The following is a 22,007-nucleotide window of genomic DNA, read 5'->3' on the forward strand; positions in this document are numbered from 1 at the left end:
TCGCTTTGTTGATTTACAGTTGTTGATTACATAAATTTGGAACAAGTATTTTTAAACCACAACCATTAAACTGGACTACCAAATTTTTTCAAATTCCCCATTTTACCTAAGAGATTGTGTTTCTTCTTCTAATTATTTTTCCATTATTTAATTTCAATTAATGAAACCGTTTCCGATAAATTCAAGTTTAGATGGTGCGTTTATAATGTTATAATAAATTTCATAATCAATTAAGTATGTTTTTAAATGTGAGATATTTCAAACAAAATTTAAAATTTTTCAACACAATGCATTTTTATTTTGATATAGTTTCTGAAATATTCTATTATCCTATACTAGGAAAAGAAAAATTGAAAATAGAAAAAATTGGAGAAACAAGATGACAGAGATAAAATGACTAGAACAAGGCAGAAAGGAATGGAAGAAGTGGATATACTCTGCCATGGAAACTCAGATCCGACACCTTGAGGGACATAAGAATAACTGAGAAGAAATCAGGAAAATTTACATATTTCAAAAATTTAAAACAAATGTGAGGTGTTTGTTCCATTAAAAAAAAACAAGTTACATCTAGAAATCGCATACTAATGTTCAATTGTTTCCTCCAAAAAAAGTGTCAATTTTTAGTGGGAAACTCTGAATATCACTCCTTTTTTTAAATAATTGTACCTCCTTTTTAATAATACACAATTATCTTTAATAATAAAATACGAAAAAAAATGAGTATTTTATACAATATTGTCTTATAGAAATGACATTTAGAATTTTCATCTTTCAACAGATAGGTCTTACTCCAGAGAGCAAATATCTTTCTTTAGAAAAAGTCTAAGCTGCTGGTAAGTTGACATATTTGTATTAATAGTTCTCACACATATACAATCAGTTTAATATACATTATATATAGAACCCAATAGTTACACAAATATTTTTTTCTTGAACTAACTTTAATATTACAAGTTAAAGCAAATTTTTATGAGATCTGTAAGAATGAGAAAGCTAGTAAGCATTTGCATATAAAAACAACCAAAGTAGGATGAAAGAGTAATAGACAAACCTTTTTTTTATAAAGATGGGAAAAATAGACTATGTTCTTTTATTCTCCATTCTAATATGATGGATTTTGTAGAGCTAATCAGAGATTAGTCTTTTAAACAGAAGACTGCGTAATATTGTTTTTACAACTGTAAAAATGAAAAAAATATCATAGCGTACTTTGCAAATCTTGTGGAAGAGTCAGTCTATTTTCGGATAATAATCCATCCATAATTTTTATATTTTTCTGTTAGAAAAAGCTTAAAGAAGATTTTTTAAATCCTGCAAAAGGGTGTTGACCAAGCTCAACAACAGGTCCTTAGAATCATAATGTAAATGCCAACGCGTACTCTGACATATAGCCCTCTTAATATCATATTGTAGATTTTTTTTTTATAATTTTTAAGATTGGAAATTGTGTACTTCCAGTTATGTACCTCCTACTAAAAAACATCCTATTATATTTACTAAATTTGTTATGGGCCAAGTTTGTTGTATAATTGGGCCTGACTATTTGAGAACGTATACAGTGTTTCTGAAATAAATGCGTTCCTTGAAAAGGGTGATAGAGGGCACGAAAATGAGCAATGTTTATTAAGCAACCGATTGTCCGAAACATTACGTTTTAAATCGAAAAAAAATATATTACATTTAATTAAAAACTTTAAATATGTTTAAAAAAATGTTTCCTGAAAACTATTAGGTTTTACGTAATATATAATTAAATTGACTAAAAATAAGCCCTACTAAAATACCCTTAATGAAATTCACATTCTACAACTAAAACTAAAAAAGTGATAAAGTTTATAATATAGATGGAGAAATGTTTGCAACTGAGCTACAACCCCTTAAAGGTGAGCCACTGAAAGTAAAAGAAAGACGTTTAAAAGGTAAGGGGTATAGGTTATTTGAAACAAAAAATTAATCTTATAAAATAAAATCAAATACTTACTGAGCAAATCAGAAAAAGCCCTGGCAATATGCAATCTATGAATAGGCTTTTCACAGATGTGTTCAATCGAGAGTGGGCCTTGAGTCCATTTCGCAACTATATCAATAATCCTTTGTTGTCTAAAAATATATTTTTGAACATTAAATTACATTAAAAAATAAATAAAAAGAATTAATATTGTTTCAATATATTACTGTAATGTTAGTTTTTCGATAAATAAATAAATAAAATAATGAATAAATAATATTGTTTACCTTATTTTATAATCACTTGGTAATGGGCTTTCCCTGTAACAAAAGGGTTTATTTAGAACAAAATTTCCTGTCCTAACACTTGGAATATGTTCCGAAAGTTCTTGAACTATTGTTTCTACTTCACGAGAAATTATTGCTTCAGGTGCAGCTGCATGGTTAGCAACTGCAATCTGTTCAACAATTGTTATTTGATCAGGATATGTTACTTCCTCAGGTGCTCCTACTGCCCTATCTTCAAGAGGTATTTGTATAAGTTCATCATCAGTTCTACAAAATACAAACATTTGCAAATTTTGAATATATTTGAAGTTTCAGTTGCAATTTAGTTCAAAGTAATAACATCAACCACCAAATACATACATTCTAAAACTAAAATGTATTTGACTGCCAAAGTATTCCTTGGTGAAAATTAATACAAACAGTTCAAGTGAACTAAGAGTAAATTCTAACTCCTGATCAAGAAGATGGAATAATTTGAAGTTGACAAAGATTTTTTTAAATATCTTCTAGTACACGTTTTACACAGATTTACAAAAAAAATGGGCTGTGTGAAACCTCATATGGAACCCAAGTTTTTATAGCCATTTGTTTGTTTATGTTTGTGTACAGAAGTTGTTTCATATTCAATTGTATTCTTATCTGTTATTTTTTATTGTACTTGTTTTACAGAGTGTCTGGTAAATAATGGATAACCTTTTAATCGTGGATGGGGGACCCTAAGGTCGTTCAGAAAATCGACTTTTGCCTTAGTACAAAGTTCCTTCGTTTTTCAGTTATTTCGTTTCTTTTTTTTCGAAATTTCCACCATAAGACCTTATTGGTCACTGCGGCCACAAGTGAACGTGAAGTTTATATAAAATGTATCTTTTTTTTTGTTGATGTACTATATGGCCTGAGAATATCATAAGACAATTTATTTATGTATGATTTACTCTAATTAAATTTAACAAAAAGTTCATTGGGTGCTTTAGAAGAAAAAAAAATTGATGAAGAATATTCCTAAAAAATTTTGTGCCTATTTTGTAAAGCCGTTTCAAAATATTCAATCAAATACAAATATTTCAATGATTTTCAAAATTCTCAAATTTGTGAGTGCACATTCCTCTATCTTTAATTCTACTCTAACACAAGAAAAACTTCTGCTTACCTTTTCCTCTTTCTTGGTGTAGAAGCTGGGACAATGGGTTCTTCGATTGATATTTGTCTGTAAATAAATAATATGTTATTTTGTTAAATATACATTTATATTTTTCAAAAATTCTTAATGATTCAACTTATAAAATTCCAATGCAGGTTAAACTTTAAACTCAGTTTTTTACAAAACGGTTGGTTTCAGCAACAAATACCAAGAGTACCTTTCGTACGTAAAATTGAATGGAGAATAGTCAAAAATGACATACATTTCGACACAAAAAAGTTATGGTTATTTAAATCCAGGTACAACACTGTATGTGGCGCCCTCTAACATTAAACAAAAAACTAAGTAAATATCTGAGTTTCTCATCATCAATACTCCCAGTTTCCTGAATTTCCTCAAATTCGTCATGTTATTGAACAAAAATATAATCAAAATGCCAAACAAAAATTGTTTTTGGACATTCTATATCTCAAGAACCAATCTGTTGAGGGACCAAGTTCATATAAACTTTTTATCTTAAAATTAGTCAAAGTTTCACCTTTTAAAATTTGTACAAGTACTTAAAAAACACCCTCTATAACCAAAATATAGAAAGTGTCCCAATATTCCATGTACATGAAATTAACACAGATTCATGGGGTCAAAAAAGATCATTTAATTAAATTTACCTCTATGCAAAGTTGTTTTGTTTAGCCGCTAGAAGTCGTCAAAGTTAATAAAATATTATGGTATCTACTTTGAACAAGTAGATCAATGTTCTTGTTTGCCGTAATATGGCAGTTTGACAGATGTCAATTTGTGCTATTTATATTAAAAACTATTCAAATTTGTGTTATAGATAAAAATAATTAATTGTTCAAAATATGTGAAAATTAATTAAATTTGTAAAAATTTACTGAATATTCAAAGTTATATTTCAAGGTTGCCAATAGAGACTTTGCCCTAAAATGATAGTTGATTGCGGTACATTATCAATACCTAGGGCTTTACAAAATATTTTGTTTGATTTGAAAAAAATTTGGTATGCTAGTACTCGTGTGATTCACAACTTATCCGAAAAATTTGGGAATAGATGCGTCGTGAAAAATGAAGTCAATCATGTAAAAAATTTGTGTAGTCCTTATAGTTTCCAAGAAAAAAATTATTGAAGTTGTAGTATTTAAAACCCTTACATCGCTGGGCTACTGCAGTCTCTAATTTTGAACAGTTGTAACATCAGGTATGTCAAATTATTTTATTAATTCAAACCACAAAATAATTTTATTAATTAATAATAACAATAATGATAAAAGCAGTAGAATTTGTTGATATAAAGGGGTTATAAAATTTTATTTATTTCTTTCCTTAGGAAAGAAATTCTTTCAATTTTTTGTCTATTCATTTATTATTACACTTTGCGACTGTATCGGTCTATGACTGCATGCTTTGCCTTGCGCAAGGTCAGGTTTTACAGTGGACCAGTTTCCAGTGCTGTGCAAAAGTGTATTTTTAAATCATTTTTGAACTGGCCCTTTTGATTTTTTTTAACAAAATTGTATTTGTAACATACAATCAAAAAAATTTTTTTTTGGATAAGTTCTGAATCATCCTGTATAGATGTCACTTTTTGATACAGTAACCATGGTAATTATATTTGCAGAAATTTACTAATTATATTTACTTATTTTTTTGCAACTTCATTGCTTATTTTGTCAGAAAGACACAACTTTTCTAAGAGTTTTTTCTCTTGTAAAATATGTGCATTCCTAACGATTTCTGTGTAACTAATTATTTTAATAATCATCACCGATACATTTTCAATACTATTCTGATTTAATTATCGATTATTATCTCCATGGATATAACAACATAGGATTCTTGAAACATATCAATAAAATACATCCAGACATTACTTCACCATGGAAATACACCAAAATTGTAGCCCGCCATTCCTAGAGATCCTTCTCAAGAAAAAACCAAACGGCAAATGACAGTGTTTACAGAAACCCTATTCATGTGGATAGATACCTGCCGAATCACATCACCACCGAACCCAGAAACAAAATATATTGGCACTGGCCATCTACAAGCAAGAGCACAGACCAGCAACTACAGCACTTACAATCTGCTCTTAGAGGACATGGATACAAGAATAGGAATATCGAGTGAGCGACCTTTTCTGGCAATAATGTATCTGTCATGTATACAAGGATGCACTGAGAAGATAGACTACATCTTAGGGAAACACAAAACTAATACCATCTACAACACTTTAAGGGAGATAGGGATGTGATAGAAATCCTGAAAAATCAAAATAATTTCAATCAGGATGAGGGGGACCTGGAATTGGGAAGCAACTCATCATAAAAAGCAAGGATTAGGAATGCCAATAGCAGATATAAAACCATATAAAGGGCTTAGTCTCCAGTTTCGGAGTTTCTTCTGAATAAGAGAGCGATATGTCTCAGTACATCGAGAAGAAAAACGGACGACGTGGCAACCATTCAGCTAGATGTATTTTTCTTGTTTTCATTAACATTTCAAGGGTTGAAATAACTCATAGGTTCCTGTAAAAATTATTCTTAGGTATCTTTTAGTTCAAGAAAATTGAAACCTAGATAATAGCTGGTTAAATTGTGTTTCCCAACTACCATACCACTGTTCTTCAACCTCAACAGTCAAAATATGAATTCTTTGAGAAATAGTAAATTCGAACACAAGAACTTTAGATGAAATTGTGCCACATACAAGGTGGGCCATTAGTGTGAGAAAGTAAAATAACTCCCTTGTTACTCATAATACAGAAAAAAAGTTTATATAAAAGTTACACAGAATCAAGAAACCTAAACTACAACATTAATTTGATACATACAGGGTGATGAGTAAAAACGGGACACGTCAAATTTTACATTTTTTAAATGGAACACTTGTATATTTTTACACATATGGATTTACAAGAAAATTCTATACAGGGTGTTTCATAACGATGTGCAAATATTTTAAGGTGTTTAAAAACTAGTTTTAGGGGGGTACTTCCATTACATCTTTTCAATTTGAGCCCCCCCTGAGAAAATATTCAAATCTCAAAATGACGGAAAAAATTAGCTTTCATTTTTTTTATTAAATTTTTAGTTCATATTTGCTTAGCTTTTCCTATGATAAAAAAAGAATTTTTGCAAAAATCATGTCAAAAATGACGATCGGTTTTTGTAACTCGTGCTAATTATGTGTACCTAATCGGCAAGGAAAAATAATTTATTTTTTTACTCGTAAACCATTAAGTATACGAAAAACTGGGAAGAGTAAAAAAAGTTTCTAAATGAAATGTACTATTAAAAGCTATTTTTCCTGTTGGAAGTGGCTAACGTAGAAAAAAGTTGTGAGAAATAAAATCAAGGGGTGCTAATTTCTTTCATTCAAAGACATAAACCAGAAAAAAAGACTACCAAAAAATACCATTCAACTAGTTGTTAACGTGTACCAAAATTCAAATTTCTCAGTTAAAACATTTTCGTGAAAAAAAATAAGCTAATTTTTTCGGCCATTTTGAGATTTGAATATTTTCTTAGGGGGGCTCAAATAAAAAAAAATATAGGAAGAACCCCCCCCCTAAAATTATTTTCTATACACCTTAAAATATTTGCACATCATTATGAAACACCCTGTATATGGCAATATAAACAGTTTATCATTTTAGTGCGGTTGCCCAGTTATGTAGAAAATTCTTCGAATTTTGGAAAAAACATGACTGAAGAAGTATTAACATTCAGCTACTAACACTTGGAACAAAATAATAATTAGATAGAGTTATAGGCAAATGTTAGACAAAGGCTCCTAATTAGCTAATATCGATATTTTATACATGGCATTTTTTATAATACGATCATTTTTATAAAGTTTAAACTTGCTTTTCTAAAATTTTTCAAATGGAACAGCCTGTATTTTATTGTTCTATTTTATTCACATATGGGTCCACTTCAACTTTTATTAAGCATGTTCTATATCTAAAATTGTTAGTTTTTAAGATATAGCAACATTTCTGAAAAAACTTAATTTTTATTATTTTATAGAATATCACAAATAAATATTAACTACCTAATAAAATTAACTCAAAATGGAATGATAAATTATGAACTGACAAGTTGACACAATGTGATAGTTTTTTCCAAAGCCATTTCGTGCGACCAAAAATAATAAAAATTAGGTTTTCCAGAAATGTTGCTATATCTTAAAAATTAACAATTTTAGGTGTAGTACATGCTTAATAAAAGTTGAAGTGGACAGGGCGCCTATTCTCCAAACCATGCGATAGTACGGTCGCATGCGATTGACAGATTTATCGTGTACGAACACTTGTGATTGAGAAAGTCGCATTCTTGAATGCACACGTGGCTTCGAATACAATTTGGCTACCGCATGTGATGCATTGAGTGGGTTTGACCATTCGTTGTATCGTTCGCGTCGGTTTTCTAACCTATAAACGCTGCCTATAGAAGAGCAATAATCAGTTACTCTTCTGCGTGCTAAGTAAATTGATGTCAAAAATTCAACTTTATTATTGTAATTGAGCAGTCCATCTTATAAGATACAAAAATATTTGACAAAAATAAATTAATATTGAAACAGGAAACAAAAATATTTATATAAAGCTTAATAATACTTGTGAAGGAGCACGAAAAGTAATACCTAACGAGTTACTGGCGCAGACGTCTACGTTTTTGTATATTTCTGCGTTTGCCAGCAATTATTTCTAAAGCGGAAGCAATTCTTTGTAGAGCATTGGCGTGAGCTTTAGCAACTTTAATTTTGTCTTTGTAATATTGCTCTAAGATATTATTGCGATGAGCACATGCTGCACTCAAATTTTCTGTTGAAGTAACTGTTGATTGTAACCTCTTCTGTGCCACAGTTCTCCTGTCCTTTGTTGAAGATTTTTTGTCCTTTGTTGCAGAGTCACGATTCTTTTTTGGAGTTACCATTGATGCAGTGTGCGACTTTGGTGTATCCTTATTCATGCTACCATTTTCTACAGAATTTTTTAAATCACTGTTGGTTTCTAAATGGATAACCATTTCACTGTCACCTGTATCTCGGTTTTCTCCTATCATTTCAAATAAAATTATGTTGTCTTCGGTAACCACAGTTGTTTTTTCACATTCTAATCCAGAATCCTTTTCTACAAACTCAATGTTGTCAGCAACCGACTCCTCAATTTGTTCATGGCCGGTTATTGATGTTGCACTAATTAATTCGAGCACCAACTAAATAGTTTATGATCAGGAGGAAGTGGCAGTCCACCTCCTGTACCCCCTGAATGTCTCTTTTCATTTGAAGTTTTCTTCTTTATTTTAGTCCTAATATCTTGTCATGCCTGTTAAATTATTATAACTGTTTTAAATTGTATCCTTACACAATGACATAATTTATTTACCTTTCTCCACTGTTGCCAATTTTTTTTTACCCTGGTATAGCGTTTAGCAAATCGGTTACTTCTTGCCATAGTTTTTGTGCTGCTTTAAAAGTAAAACTTGATGTAAACTTGCCTTTCATTAGGGCTGGATGGGCTCTCATAAATTCAATAAGGGCAAGCCTTTGCTCTGAAGAGTACCCTGTACACCGATGTTTCTTTTCTTGTTCACATAACATTTCGTGTAAAGACTAGCAAATACACTAATAACTAATTCAATCAGACTTAAAACTCCAATTACACATAAATACCTGCTTCTGAACGTCAACCACGTCAACTGTCAAATGATATGTGTGAATAATATCCCTAAAATCGTATTGTTCTATCTACGACATCCACATATTTTGCGCGTCGCACATGACGTTCCAGAATATGGGTTCATAAGCAAACTCAGATGGTGCACGATCCACAAAACGATTCTTCGCACACGATGAGGTTCACATGCGACAAGTAGTCATTTTAACGTGCGACTTGGAGAATAGGGCCCCTGATATGCGAATAAAATAGAACAATACAGGATGTTTCATCTGAAATATTTTAGAAAATCAAGTTTGAACTTTCTTAAAATGATCATATTATATTATAAAAAATGCCCTTATAAAATATCGATTTTAGCTAATACAGGAGTCTTTACCTAACATTTGCCTATAACTCTATCAAATATTTTTGCTTCAAGTGTTAGTAATTGGAAGTTAATGCAACTTCTTCGAGGTTATGTTTTTTCCACAATTCGAAGAATTTTCTACATAACTTAGCAACTCCGCACTAAAATGTTAAACTGTTTATATTATCATATATAGAATTTTCTCAGAAATCCATATGTTAAAAATGTACAGGGTGTTCCATTTGAAAAATGTAATATTTGGCGTGTCCTGTTTTTACTCATAGCCCAGTGTGTTTCAAATTAATTTTGTCCTTTAGGTTTTTTGATTCTGTACAACTTTTATATAAACTTTTTTCTATATTACGAATAACAAGGGAGTTAATTTACTTTCTCACAGTAATGGCCCACTCTGTATAAGGTCAAAGGAAAGTGAAGAGATTGCTACTGCTGAGGTTGAAGAACAATGGCATAGTTGGAAACCACAGTTCAAACAGCAGTCATCAAAAGAGAGACTAAAATGTTAAAGTAAATAATTAAAGACATATATTTGCTGAATGAAAAAACTTACATTATGTAAGATAAAAATTATAAATATTATAATGAATATTTGCTTAAGTTGTTTTATAAGGCATGTTGTATCATATGGTTTAATTTTTTTTTAAGAATATGATTGGAAATAGGGACGGACTTAACAATTGCGAGGTTCCGGGCGACAGACGTTGCGAGCCCCAGGCGGTAGATCTTTACGAGGCCCCGGAGAGCAGATCTTTGTGAGACGCTTGTTATAAATTTTGAGTTTTGAAATATTAATAGATTTTTAAAAGTTAACAAATACAAAGATGACAAATTTTTAATAATGATAAAATAAGGTACAAGATTCAAACATATTTTTACAAGCTTTTATTTACCTTGCCTTGTTAGTATGGGTCAAATTTTGCAACTGAACCTTAACACAGTTATTCCCAACCGATTGAGCTGAAATTTTGCATATACGTTTAGTTTGAATAACAATGCATGGTTAGCTAAGTGACGTCATTCTAAATCCAATATAGCGGACTCCCAAAGATGGCGGACCAGTTATTTTTTATGCATCCCTATGATATGGGCATCAAATGTAAGGTTTTGCTGAGAAAAATATGAAAATAAAATTAGTATATAGAAGCTTGTTTAAAAAAAAATTATACATGAACTTATTCAATTATGTTTTACAGTTAAATTATAAAAAATATTATTATCCACTGATAAATTAATTGATTTTGATATCGGTCATTAAATAAATCTAAATGAGAAATATAATTTAGGCACCTATTATTACTTATTAAGTATTAATATATTTGCTATGAATTAACAAACTTTATTTTATTGTCATATACCTATATAACTAATAGCTAACGATAAAGTTTTAAATATAAACTTTTTTTACTCGGGTTGTTTCAAAATCTTATGAGCTTTGACCTTCATATGCGCAGAAACATAATTCCGACCGTCGCCTAAATTATTCTACGTCCTAAAAACATTACATCTATTATTCACAGTCTATCTTGAGCTCTCGTAGCATAAATAAGCCTTTGATCCGACAAATATCATAATAAAATGCCCTATTCTTTATTATTTTAATTTAAACAAAAATATATATAACGAACGTTCGCCAGTTGATTTTATTGATGCCCAAGCGCCTTAGTTCATTTCTGGTTGTAATGAGGCACGTTGTCTAATTCTGAGTCAATGTTTTCACAACGTGCTTATTAGAAGAATTATGCGGATAAGCCACGCCTTTCGCGCATTTCGCGGCTCATGAGATTTTGAAACTACTCTACCACTCTCTCTAACTCTCTGTAATCTATGGTTGTTACGCGAGGTCCCTGCAAGAGCGAGGCCCCGGGCGATTGCCCTAAGGCCGCCATTGGAAGACAATTAAGAGATTATCTGAAAGGACCTAATAACATGGGACGTATTCTTGAAATATGGAATAAATTGGATCAAACCGACATTCCAATACTCTTTTCGAACATGAACCATGGATAGGAAAGTGTAAACCAAACAGAGATGAAATACCCGATATTAAGTTAATTGAAAGTATTGTATATTTCCATTGCACCTTGCAGGTACCTTGAAGGTACCTAATAAATTTATCTTTTCTGGTGGGTATTTTACCTATAAAAAACTTTAAATGGGCTATGGTGAAACCAATTTTAAAGAAAGCAAATGTTGATGTATTATCAAATTATAGACCAATCTGGTTTTTTATAATTTTTTAATCTGCTATAGCTTCAAGACACATGGTTTGTTCTCAGAGAACCAACATGTTTATTTAACGAGGTTCGATAGATCTTTGGTGGGGTATGCGGAACGCGGGGTACGCCTATGCTTATAAATGGGAGTCTAGTTGCAGTACCAACCTTACATAAATTAATTCAAGCAAACTAAGTATGCTTTTTATGAATGAAATTTATACAATACATATTAGCTCAAATATTTTTTTTTCGTGTTTATTATACGGCAATGAACTCTATTTGAATAAAAGTGTCTATTTATTCATCAAGAGCTTGTAAAGCTATGAGTGAAATCTGGCAATGTTGCATATCAGTGTCGAGTGGTGGTAAAAGTTGGCTCAAGTATGCTTAGTACGTAAACAGGTTCTTTAACATAAACATGAATTCAGCAAAGTTGTTGTAGTAGTTACTGATAGCTTCCATTTATTCAGAGTTTTCCGGATAGAAAAGAAAAAGGCACTTTTAATGAATTAACTAAATTAGAGTTAATGAATTTGTAAACCAAAAATGCACATGAAGCCATGTGTGATGTGATGGAAAAATTAGTTAATAAGTTTATTTCATATGATGATTTAATTCAAAATACAAAAAGGTTTAATTCTCTTATAGATGGTTAAAGAAAAAAATAGTCAAATTTATATAAAAAGTTTAAATCCTCTTGTAGAAGTTTGTTAAAAAGAATAGCCTATGCTGCTATTTATTATTAAACGAGTTATTATTAAGCAAGTACCAAAAAAGCAAAAAACGTGATTGATTTACTCGAGCAAAGAGTAAAAGGAAAAGCTCAAATAATAAAGAATAAAAAAATAGGATTGTGGGTTATTTAAGTAAAAAATTGTTATAAAATGTATAATTTTAATTTATAATAATTGAAAAAAATGAAAGTTCAATTTTTGTTTCAAATTGCTATTATATTGCATTAGATAACGACAAATTTATTTATACTAACTAATAATTTTAATTACTATACTAATAATTTTATACTAATCAAGCTAGTCAAATATAGCATGTCAGTGGAAGCGTTAAATACAGCGTACAGCGTGGCCATATTTCCATTCATTGAATCAGATATTTGTTAAAATTCTTTCCATTATCTCAATAATTACATTGTAAGTGTAGGTATATTTTTATTGTTTTAAAATGTTTAGAAATATGTAATTCTTTAATTACAATTTTATTTTCCCGATCCTAACCATTTTTAAGAGTAATATTCACGTTTGATTAAAGTTTTTTCCCCAACTCCAATAAGAGCATAATCTTTAATATAATTTTTCAAAAAAACTACATTGCCAATCGATCTAATATTTTTAAATGAGGCTGTTTGCGCATTTATTAAGTCAATTGCTTTGAAAACTTTCTTACCATTTTTTTTTTTCGGTATTGAACCTCCTTAAAGAAAAGGTCAATCAATATAGCTTTATTAATGAAATAATTCAAAGCCTTGAGGAAAGAGACCTAGACATTTTGCTTGACCTTTCCAAGGCTTTTGATTATATAGATCAGGGGCCCCAACTCTATGCCCGTGGGCACCATGGCGCCTGCAGACCGTTTTACATGTACCCGCCTCCCTTTAAAAATATATTCAAGTTTTCAATAAACCGCAGTGTACAGTAGGGTGGAGCGAAACAAGCAAAAATAAACAAAATTAATTTTTTTATATCTCCTCTATCGTTAATCAATGATCCGATAGGAAAGCTTCATTCTTACAAAAAAACAAAAATCTACGACTTTATTTTCAGGTGGCGCACCATGAGGGTAGTTTACAAAAACCTTACATTTTCAGTTCTAAATTGTACCCGCAAAATTGAAGTAATTTCCAGTGGCGTAACTATACCATCTAGGGCCCCTGGCAAATTCTTTTGTTGGGGCCCTATCAGTAAAAATCATCACGTTGTACTTAGTTTAATTTTAATAAACCACTTAAGTAATTATCCAACACTAATAACAATTTTATTTTCAAGAGCATGGGTTTATACATTTACAATGATATAACAATTTAATTTCAATAAGATATTTATTAAGAAAAATCTTTTCTTCGAGCTATCTGTTCCGCAAAAGTGTCTATAACATCATCAAAGTTTAAAGATCGGGCCATAGAATTTTCAATAGACAGAGCTAACTTGGCTAGACAGAATAGCCAAGTTACTTAACCTGTCTTGTCCCATAGAGTTTCTTAAATATGTTTTTATTAATTTTAGTTTTGAAAGTGATGGTTCAGCACTAGCTGTAGTCACAAGAATTGTAACAAATAACATTAATGCAGTGCATACTTCAGGAAAGCTGCAGGACATAAAATGATTCTTTATTATTAATAAATCAGCAAGGTCTCTAATACACGAAGACTTTTCTATTTCGTTTCTGAAAGTGGAGGAAAACTGAGAATTTCCCTGGCAATAATGATTCAGATATGTCTTTTTTTATAATATATCAACAAATTCTAGAGCTTTTTTTAATAGATCAGTGTCATTTAAAATTTGTAAAGTTGAAGGCTGCAAAACACTGAAATTGGAAACAATTACATTCATCGGAAGGAAACGTAATTCCAGTTGATTAATAATGATGTCCAATACTCGATAAAATATGTTCATTTTGAACAAACTTTCCGGATCTTGGAGACGCTCATCTTAAAGTTCGTCAAAATGGCGTTTTACCTTCCTATGACGAGTTTTAGAAAATTCAGGGGTGATGGACCATTTTTCTGCTACACTATTTGCTTCCATTTTTAAATTTACAAATTCATGTCGATACCTTTTCAATTCTTCTAGACAAATTTTCAAACGTTTTAAGGCATTTGAAAGATCGGTGGCTTTAGACTAAAGTGCTTTAGAGGCTGCATCGGTAGTTTGTAGAATTTTGCAATGGAAAACCAATAACATAATAAAATTGTAGTTTTCGATCTTCTTCTTGAGTGAAACTTTAACAGTGTTTTCGTTAGCGCTTTTTGGACTGCAACAAACCGAACTTTTAATGCAAACAGCATCATAACGTCCTGCCCATCTAGTAGGGTTTACTTAATGTTTTTAATGTTATTGAAATTGAAGACTCCCTTTCTTTATTAGATATAAAACTTGATAAAATATTCCATCTTTTGATGCTATGCCCAAAAAAATTATACATTTGTTGAACTGTGTATTATTCTTGTGATAAATGTTAATAAAGCGAGAGGCATCAAATAGTTTACTTTATTTCCAAAACTTATCAGGTTCTTACATAAACATGACATATCAACTCATGGCTTTCTAGCATAACAAAACTCTATCACCTAAGCAACCATACTTATATTACAAACTGTATCAAAAAAAAATTGCATATCAATAACCTCTCTCACTGCATCATTGAGTATTAGATTTAAGTTATGAGCAGCACAGTGAACATATATGGCATTTGGCTCGACATCTTTTATGAGTTTTTGAACTCCACCATAAGTCCCTTTCATTGTGTTAGCACCATCATATCCTTGTCATCGACACTTATTTAGAGGAATATTTTTGTCATTTATGGATTTAATAATTTGCTTGGACATTGCTAAGGCAGTTTGATCCTTAACTTCATGAAATCCTAAAAATGTCTCTTTAATGACGAGTGCCTTTGGGATCCCATTACCATCTTTTTCGATCATACAATAACGGTAAAGTTCACACATTTGATCAATTTTTGAAATATCTTGAGTTGTATCGAATATGATAGAGTAGAATGGTGTGACATTTATTTCATTTATGAGTGCATTTTCTACTTTTAGAACCAGGACAGAAATTAGCTCATTTTTTATTTTTGGACTTAAGTATTTTATCTGGCCCTTTGGTTTACTTAACAATTCTTGTAAAATCGAGTCGTATTTTCCTAATAACTCAATAATACTCAAAAAGTTTCCTTGGGAGCTTGGATCATTGCTATATGCGTTTTCCCTGTGGTCACGAAAGGTTAAATTACATGTTGAAAGTGTCAGAGTAACATCAATGAGTCTAGAAAGTACTTGGCGCCAAAAAGATTTTTCTTTTTAGATCATGGCCTCTTGTTCTTCATCGAGTGTTCCATGTAGCCGCCACACGTAAGACAAGAATCCAGATGAATGTTCGATGTCTCGTGTCTTTCTATGGCGTCTACAATATGTTTTCAGTCGTCATGGCCCTCCATCCAAACATTTTGTATTTTTTTAGATGCCCGATTTGCGAATAACCAACACGGTTCACAATATGCCTTCTGAAGTATTAAAGATAGCCATGTACGTTCAAGTTTCACGCCAGACTAGGAAACAATATAGTAATGTTTTTCTAGAAAAGATCTATTGTCACTATATTTTAAGAAAGGGCCCTTAAGTTTACAATGTCCGTTTTCAATCACGAACCTTTTCACTTGATCAGTTAGCTCTTTAAAATTACCCTTATCAGTAACATATGGCGAAGATACAATATTGTTCACGCTAAAATATAATTCTCTTTGATTTTTGCTAGTACCTTGTTGTGGTTGTTCTGGATCTGGATAGACACTGGTGTCGGGTGCTGCATCTGGTAATTCTGGTATACTTTTAGTAAGGTCCAATTCTTCACTTTTGGAGCAGTGTTCACTCACGTTTTCATTATTAAAGTCATCATTCTTCAAGTACTGACTAATTTTAGGTAACTTTTTATTTTTTTCTTCAGTATCCCTCTTTCTCTTACATTTTTCGCTCCCACTTAAATATTTTCTGGAACTAGACATTTTAATATCTAACTTTCACAATCAACTTTATTTTGCCACCATTTGCAGGTTCAATAAAACAACAAATACGAAAAATTAAAGATACAAATGACCAATTGTCAAAACAATCACACAAAGAATGCGCAGTCAGTAGAGCCCTCCGTAAATAAAAAATAGTAAATCCGGGATTCCCCTAACAGTCTTGCTAGCTCGCCCCAGCGGCAGCGCCACGAAAAAAGTAGGTACTTTCTTGGTTAACAAAATGAGGGAATTCCCCAACAGTCAATGCTCACCCGCGCTGCCAACGTACCGCGACAAAAAATGTAGAAACCAATGGATGCGTTCCAAAATTGGTCAACATCTTTTTGTTTAGGATGTGTTGAAATGCTTAACGATTAACTTGAAATTGTATTATGGTATTTAGTTATCTCACTTTAATGGATTTTAAGCAGATACTTAAAAAAAATTTTAAAATACTTTTCAAGTAAAATAAAATACTCAGGTACAATGTTAAAAAATTATTTCTGAGCTTGCGGCTTCTTGGGCCGGGGCCCTCTTGGGTCGGGGGCCCGTAGCATTTTGCCAGCCCTGCCACCCTATAGTTTCGCCACTGGTAATTTCATAACTCTTTGTCATAAACAATAGTCATGACTAAAGGTTCGTTTATATCTACAGACATCGAGCGTGTCAGACACGTGTCGTGGCAGACAAAATAATATTATTCTATAGAGTGTGTATCAACGTATTTATATCTATCGTAACACGGCCACGCAGACGCCGACAGACACGGGTCGTGCCCGACCAATACTCTCGGAAAGAATATTTTGTCTGCGCGGTTCATGTCTATACGTGTCTGTGGCTGCTTGCCGGACAGTGTAACTAGAGTATCGGGACCATATAGACGTGTTTTGTTTTCTTTTTGCAATGGATAACGAAAAATTTTTCTTCATCGTCAATAAGTTCTTTAAACAGTGTCCAATATTCTCCTTCTAATTTTCTCTTCTTGAGCATAGGATGAACGGCCATGCGTTTTGCTCTTTTTTAATTTTATCCCGGTCTTCTTCTTCTAGTAACAATGCAATTATTGATAAATCTTCCACAGACAAGTGTCTAAACATTTTCAACAAAAATAAACGTGCTTTTCCTATTAGCTATGAGTATTTAGTAACTGCCGGTGAGAACGGCCGCGTCCGATGCCGACGATGGTGTCTGTTGATGTCTGACATGGCACGTTAGATGTAAATATATGGTGTCTGTCCGTGTCTGCCACGGTACTTGTCTGAAACGCACTGTGTCTGTAGATATAAACGGACCTTATTACTGACAATACATCACATCGGAAGACTATTACTGAAGAACTTATTTCAATTATATCAGAGCCAGATTCTGAATACATCGGTCATCTTTCTATTGATTCGGGGAAGGCAATTATGAATAATATTGTCAACTTTCTTGAATTGAGATTCAAATTTCATTCTTCTTTGGTGGCAATTGACTGCGATGGCACCGCTGTAAACACGAGACACAAAAATGGAGTCATTTTTTTACTAGAAAAACACTTGAATCGTCCTTTACGATGGTTTGTGTGTGTAACAAACACGCAAATGAATTGCCACTCCGTCATTTGTTCTCCAGTCTCGACGGCACTACAACAGGCCCTAATAGTTTTTCTGGCATCATAGGAAAAAGGATTGACAAGTGTCTCGACCTGAAAGTAAAAGCATTTGAATCCATTCCCATAGAATTGCTGGATCTGGACAAGCACCGATCAAAAATACCTGTATCAGATGTGTTCCGCAATTTCTGTTGGTACGGGGTCTCATCAAACTTGGCTAACAAAGACCCAGGAAAACTAGCACATTCTCGATGGTTGACTTTCGCAAACAGGATTCTTCGTTTATATATTTGAACAGCTAAACCGACAAAAAATTCGAAGGAACTAGCCACTTTTATCATGAAAGTTTACGCTCTAACCTGATATCAAGACAAAATCGTCTTGTAAATAAGGTGCGATACATGTATTTAACATTGTTGAAGGGTGTTTGTATTTGCGAGATGACCTGAAGAGCATTGTCTTAAAAACTATTCAAAGAAATACCTTCTTTGCACACTCAGAAAATGTGTTGCTGGCTGTTAGAATATGATGAGTCACATGTAAGGGAAGTGGCTGTTCAGAGAGTTTTAAAGGCAAGAAATCAGTGCAAAGGGAAGAAAATTTGCTAATTCCAATTTCTAGAACTTAAGGTTGATGCGCCTAATTAATATGATTTAATAGATTGGGAGAAAGAAAATATAACGGAACCTCCAATAACAATGAAATACACCTACACAGAAATTTCAAATATCTTCTCAGGACGTACTTTGCTTGAAATTGAAAAGTATCATTGTCACACTCAGGCAGAGGTGCGTGAAGCTCGTAACAGAGTTTTGGAGACCAGAAGCAAGAGATGGTTTTATTCGTATGAGCATAAAAGCCATGCAAGACATACCACTTTTCCTTTTTTCGTCAAAAAGGTGGTGCTGGAACTTCCGATTTAGGACATTAAAACATATTTTTGTGATATTTTTCAACGTATTTTTCATAGTTATTAATTCCTTTAATAATGTTAAGTATCAATATTGTAGTAAAGATAGCAATATAGTCGTAAATAAAGTTCTGTTTGTAAGCCAAAAATTATTTTTCTTCTAAAATTCAAACCTAATGCGCCACCTTAATATATTGACATATTTAGCTGAAATTTTACATGAACACTTCTAATACTACGTATCATCGATTGATAGTACAGGAATCTTAAAATTTTAAACACAAATTTTTCACTCCACCCTAGTGTACAGGGTTATTCATATAACATTTTACCCCCCTTAAATTTTTTATTTTTTGAGTTAGACAAAAATAGTTAATATAAAAGTTGTAGAGAATGTTTCTGTGAGTTTCATGAGTTTATGAAAATAGAAATTATACAGGACGTTCCAAAGATATGAACCAAACTTATATTTTTTTAAATGGAACACCCTATATATTATTCTATTTTCGGAATCTTTGCCTCTTCCTGATTCCAACAATGTATATATGTTGTAGGTTTACATAATAATTTGCTCAATATTCTGCTTTGAAAGACTGAATCTCGCCATGAATAATTAATATCAAAATCGTTATGTAGAATAAATATGTTTTCATAGAACCGAAAATTTGACACATGTAACACTATTTTCCATACTCCTTTGAAAATGGCGTATAACTTTTATAGTGTTGATGAAAAAAGTGATATTGTTGAACATTATCTTTCTTGTGAGAAGAATGCCATGCGCACTAGACGCAAGTCTGCACGAAGATTCCCCGCAAGACGTATACCTCATAAAATATATATCAGATATATCTACATCAAATGGAGAAATACCGGTACGGTAAAAAATAAGGAAAAAATAAATAAACCCCACAATGTTATAACAGAAAATATGCAAGAAATGATTTTACTTTGCTTTCAAGAAAACCCGAAACATTCGATTCAAGATGCTTCAAGGTATTTGGAAATATCCTGGAGTTCGATTCAGAGAGTATTGAAAGTAAACAAAATATATAAACCATATTATCGCTTGGTACAAAAATTATATGGAAATGACTCTTGCCAAATAATGCTAGACAGACATTTACAAAATGCAGAATTTATAGGTTCGTAATGCTGCTATTGACACTATTACATTGCCTCAGCAACAACTATTACTACTTCTACTGTTACTATTACAATTAGGTACTATTACTAAGTATTACCATAGTCAACAGTACTATTGCTACTATTACCACTGCCATCGTGTTTGATATTGCTATTATTTGTTTTTATAATTTCTTAGATTCTATCTTGTGGACTGATGAGGCCACTTTTACGACAAGTGGCGTTTTTAATAGAAGGGATCCACATCACTGGGCGTCAGAAAATCTACACCAATATATCTCTATTCAGATGCAAAATTGGTCCAGCATTTTATTTCATTGATGGACTGAAATACATTAAACTTCTCAGATGAGAAATATGTAATTTGGTAAATGCTCTTGATGTGCAAAATATTGTCTGACAGTAAGACGGCGCTCCAACACACAGAACAAATGCCATTTAGCAGCACCTAGGCAATACTTATATTGACTGGACAGGTGCTAACGGTACAATTTTGTGACTTCCCCGAAGTCCAGACTTAACCCCTATGGATTTTTTTTTGGAATACTCTAAAGAATAGAGTATATCAAGAGCGAACAAATAATGTAAATCACCTGAAAGAAATATATCTCAGGAAATTCGCATTTTAAATGAATCTGGTCAAGTCAATAATTTTAATAGGTTAAGTAAAAGGTATTATTTTTGTCTTGCACATGATGAAGCAATTATTGAAAATTTATAATTTATGTATCTTATGACTGCTTATTTAAAATAGAGTATAAATATCTAATATTATTATTTTATTTTCCATGGCAATTTTTATATTGGCCATTGCGAGATTCAGGTTTTCAAAGCAGAATATTGAGCAAATTGCCACAATATACCCACAATATATATATGTAAAAGGTAATGTTGCATCCATAATGTTAAAATTGCGGTAAAGCGGCCTCCAATACACGGATGCCACTTTGCGGAGCATAGATAAAAATTCCCAGTTAGTCACTAGATGACTCTTGATGTTATAATATGAAAATTTAGTGGGTGCCAAACTGATCGATTTTTTAATAAACCTATACACCATAGTGCTTGGTGTATATTGTTAGATGGCGCAACAATAGTAATCAGTTTATTACACTTCATTCAAGTTGCGGAGAATGTGGCATCACCTAAAGTTATAAAAATATGGGTTAAACTGGCATCCGATAATTATTTCTTGTTTATTTATTTTAAACAGTGTATCGTTGTCAGCATTTTGATATATACATATACTATGAATTATGTACCTGTGGTGAATTAATTTGTAACGCGCACAAATTGCTATCCTAATAAATAATTTAAATATACAGGGTGTTGCATCACGAGAGGGACATAGCTTAATGGGAGATAGAGGACATCTAGGGTAACTAGGATCGCCTATACAGAGTCGGAAAGTCCCCATGGTTCATCGGCCGTTACGTGAGAGCGATAAAGAAAGTAATAGGAATCCGTGCGATAGAGAAAGATGGCTATAATGAAAGTGTCTAATAGTCACCGCCCATTTCGCCCTTCCACAAATAAGTTCCGCTTCTTATTTGTGGAAGGGCGAAATTGGCGGTGACTATTAGATGCCTTCATTATAGCCATCTTTCTCTATCGCACGGATTTCTATGACTTACTTTATCGCTCTCACGTAACGGCCGATGAACCATGGGGACTTTCCTAACCTGTAGAAATAGCTCCTTGGCCATTCTTTATTGAGATACAGGGTGATTTATGATTTTTGGTCAAAACTGCTTTATGTCATAACTTTGGTAGGGAATGAAATAACGAGTTCATATTTGGTAGGGTTAATACACTCACGATACTTCATGTATGCATGTATAACAGAAAAAAAATTCAAGTCTGGACAGCAAACATTGTTAATTTTTTGTGCAAGTCTAGAAAACAACACTCTATGTCTTTTTTTGAAATTCCGATATGATATTCGGAAAGAGCATAAAAA

General features: G+C 32.1%; 1 protein-coding gene across 2 annotated transcripts in view; it reads right to left on the minus strand.

Annotated features, from left to right (window-relative positions):
* Positions 1-318: 318 nt before the first annotated feature.
* Positions 319-22,007, minus strand: part of LOC111691365 — a 35,752-nt gene continuing 14,063 nt past the window's right edge. Inside the window, exons 3-6 of one of the 2 annotated variants that reach the window (XM_023454058.1) lie at positions 3,386-3,442; positions 2,239-2,505; positions 1,985-2,103; positions 319-1,894 (exon numbers count right to left, since the gene is read on the minus strand). In XM_023454058.1, the coding sequence (XP_023309826.1) occupies positions 1,881-1,894; positions 1,985-2,103; positions 2,239-2,505; positions 3,386-3,442 (457 nt within the window). In that variant the 3' untranslated portion in view covers positions 319-1,880. Of the gene's footprint in view, positions 2,104-2,238; positions 2,506-3,385; positions 3,443-22,007 lie in introns of both variants that reach the window. The other variant, XM_023454057.1, reaches the window with a different exon arrangement.

This window comes from Anoplophora glabripennis, unplaced genomic scaffold (assembly GCF_000390285.2).
Source record: "Anoplophora glabripennis isolate ALB-LARVAE unplaced genomic scaffold, Agla_2.0 scaffold102, whole genome shotgun sequence".
In the NCBI taxonomy this organism is placed as follows: domain Eukaryota; kingdom Metazoa; phylum Arthropoda; class Insecta; order Coleoptera; family Cerambycidae; genus Anoplophora; species Anoplophora glabripennis.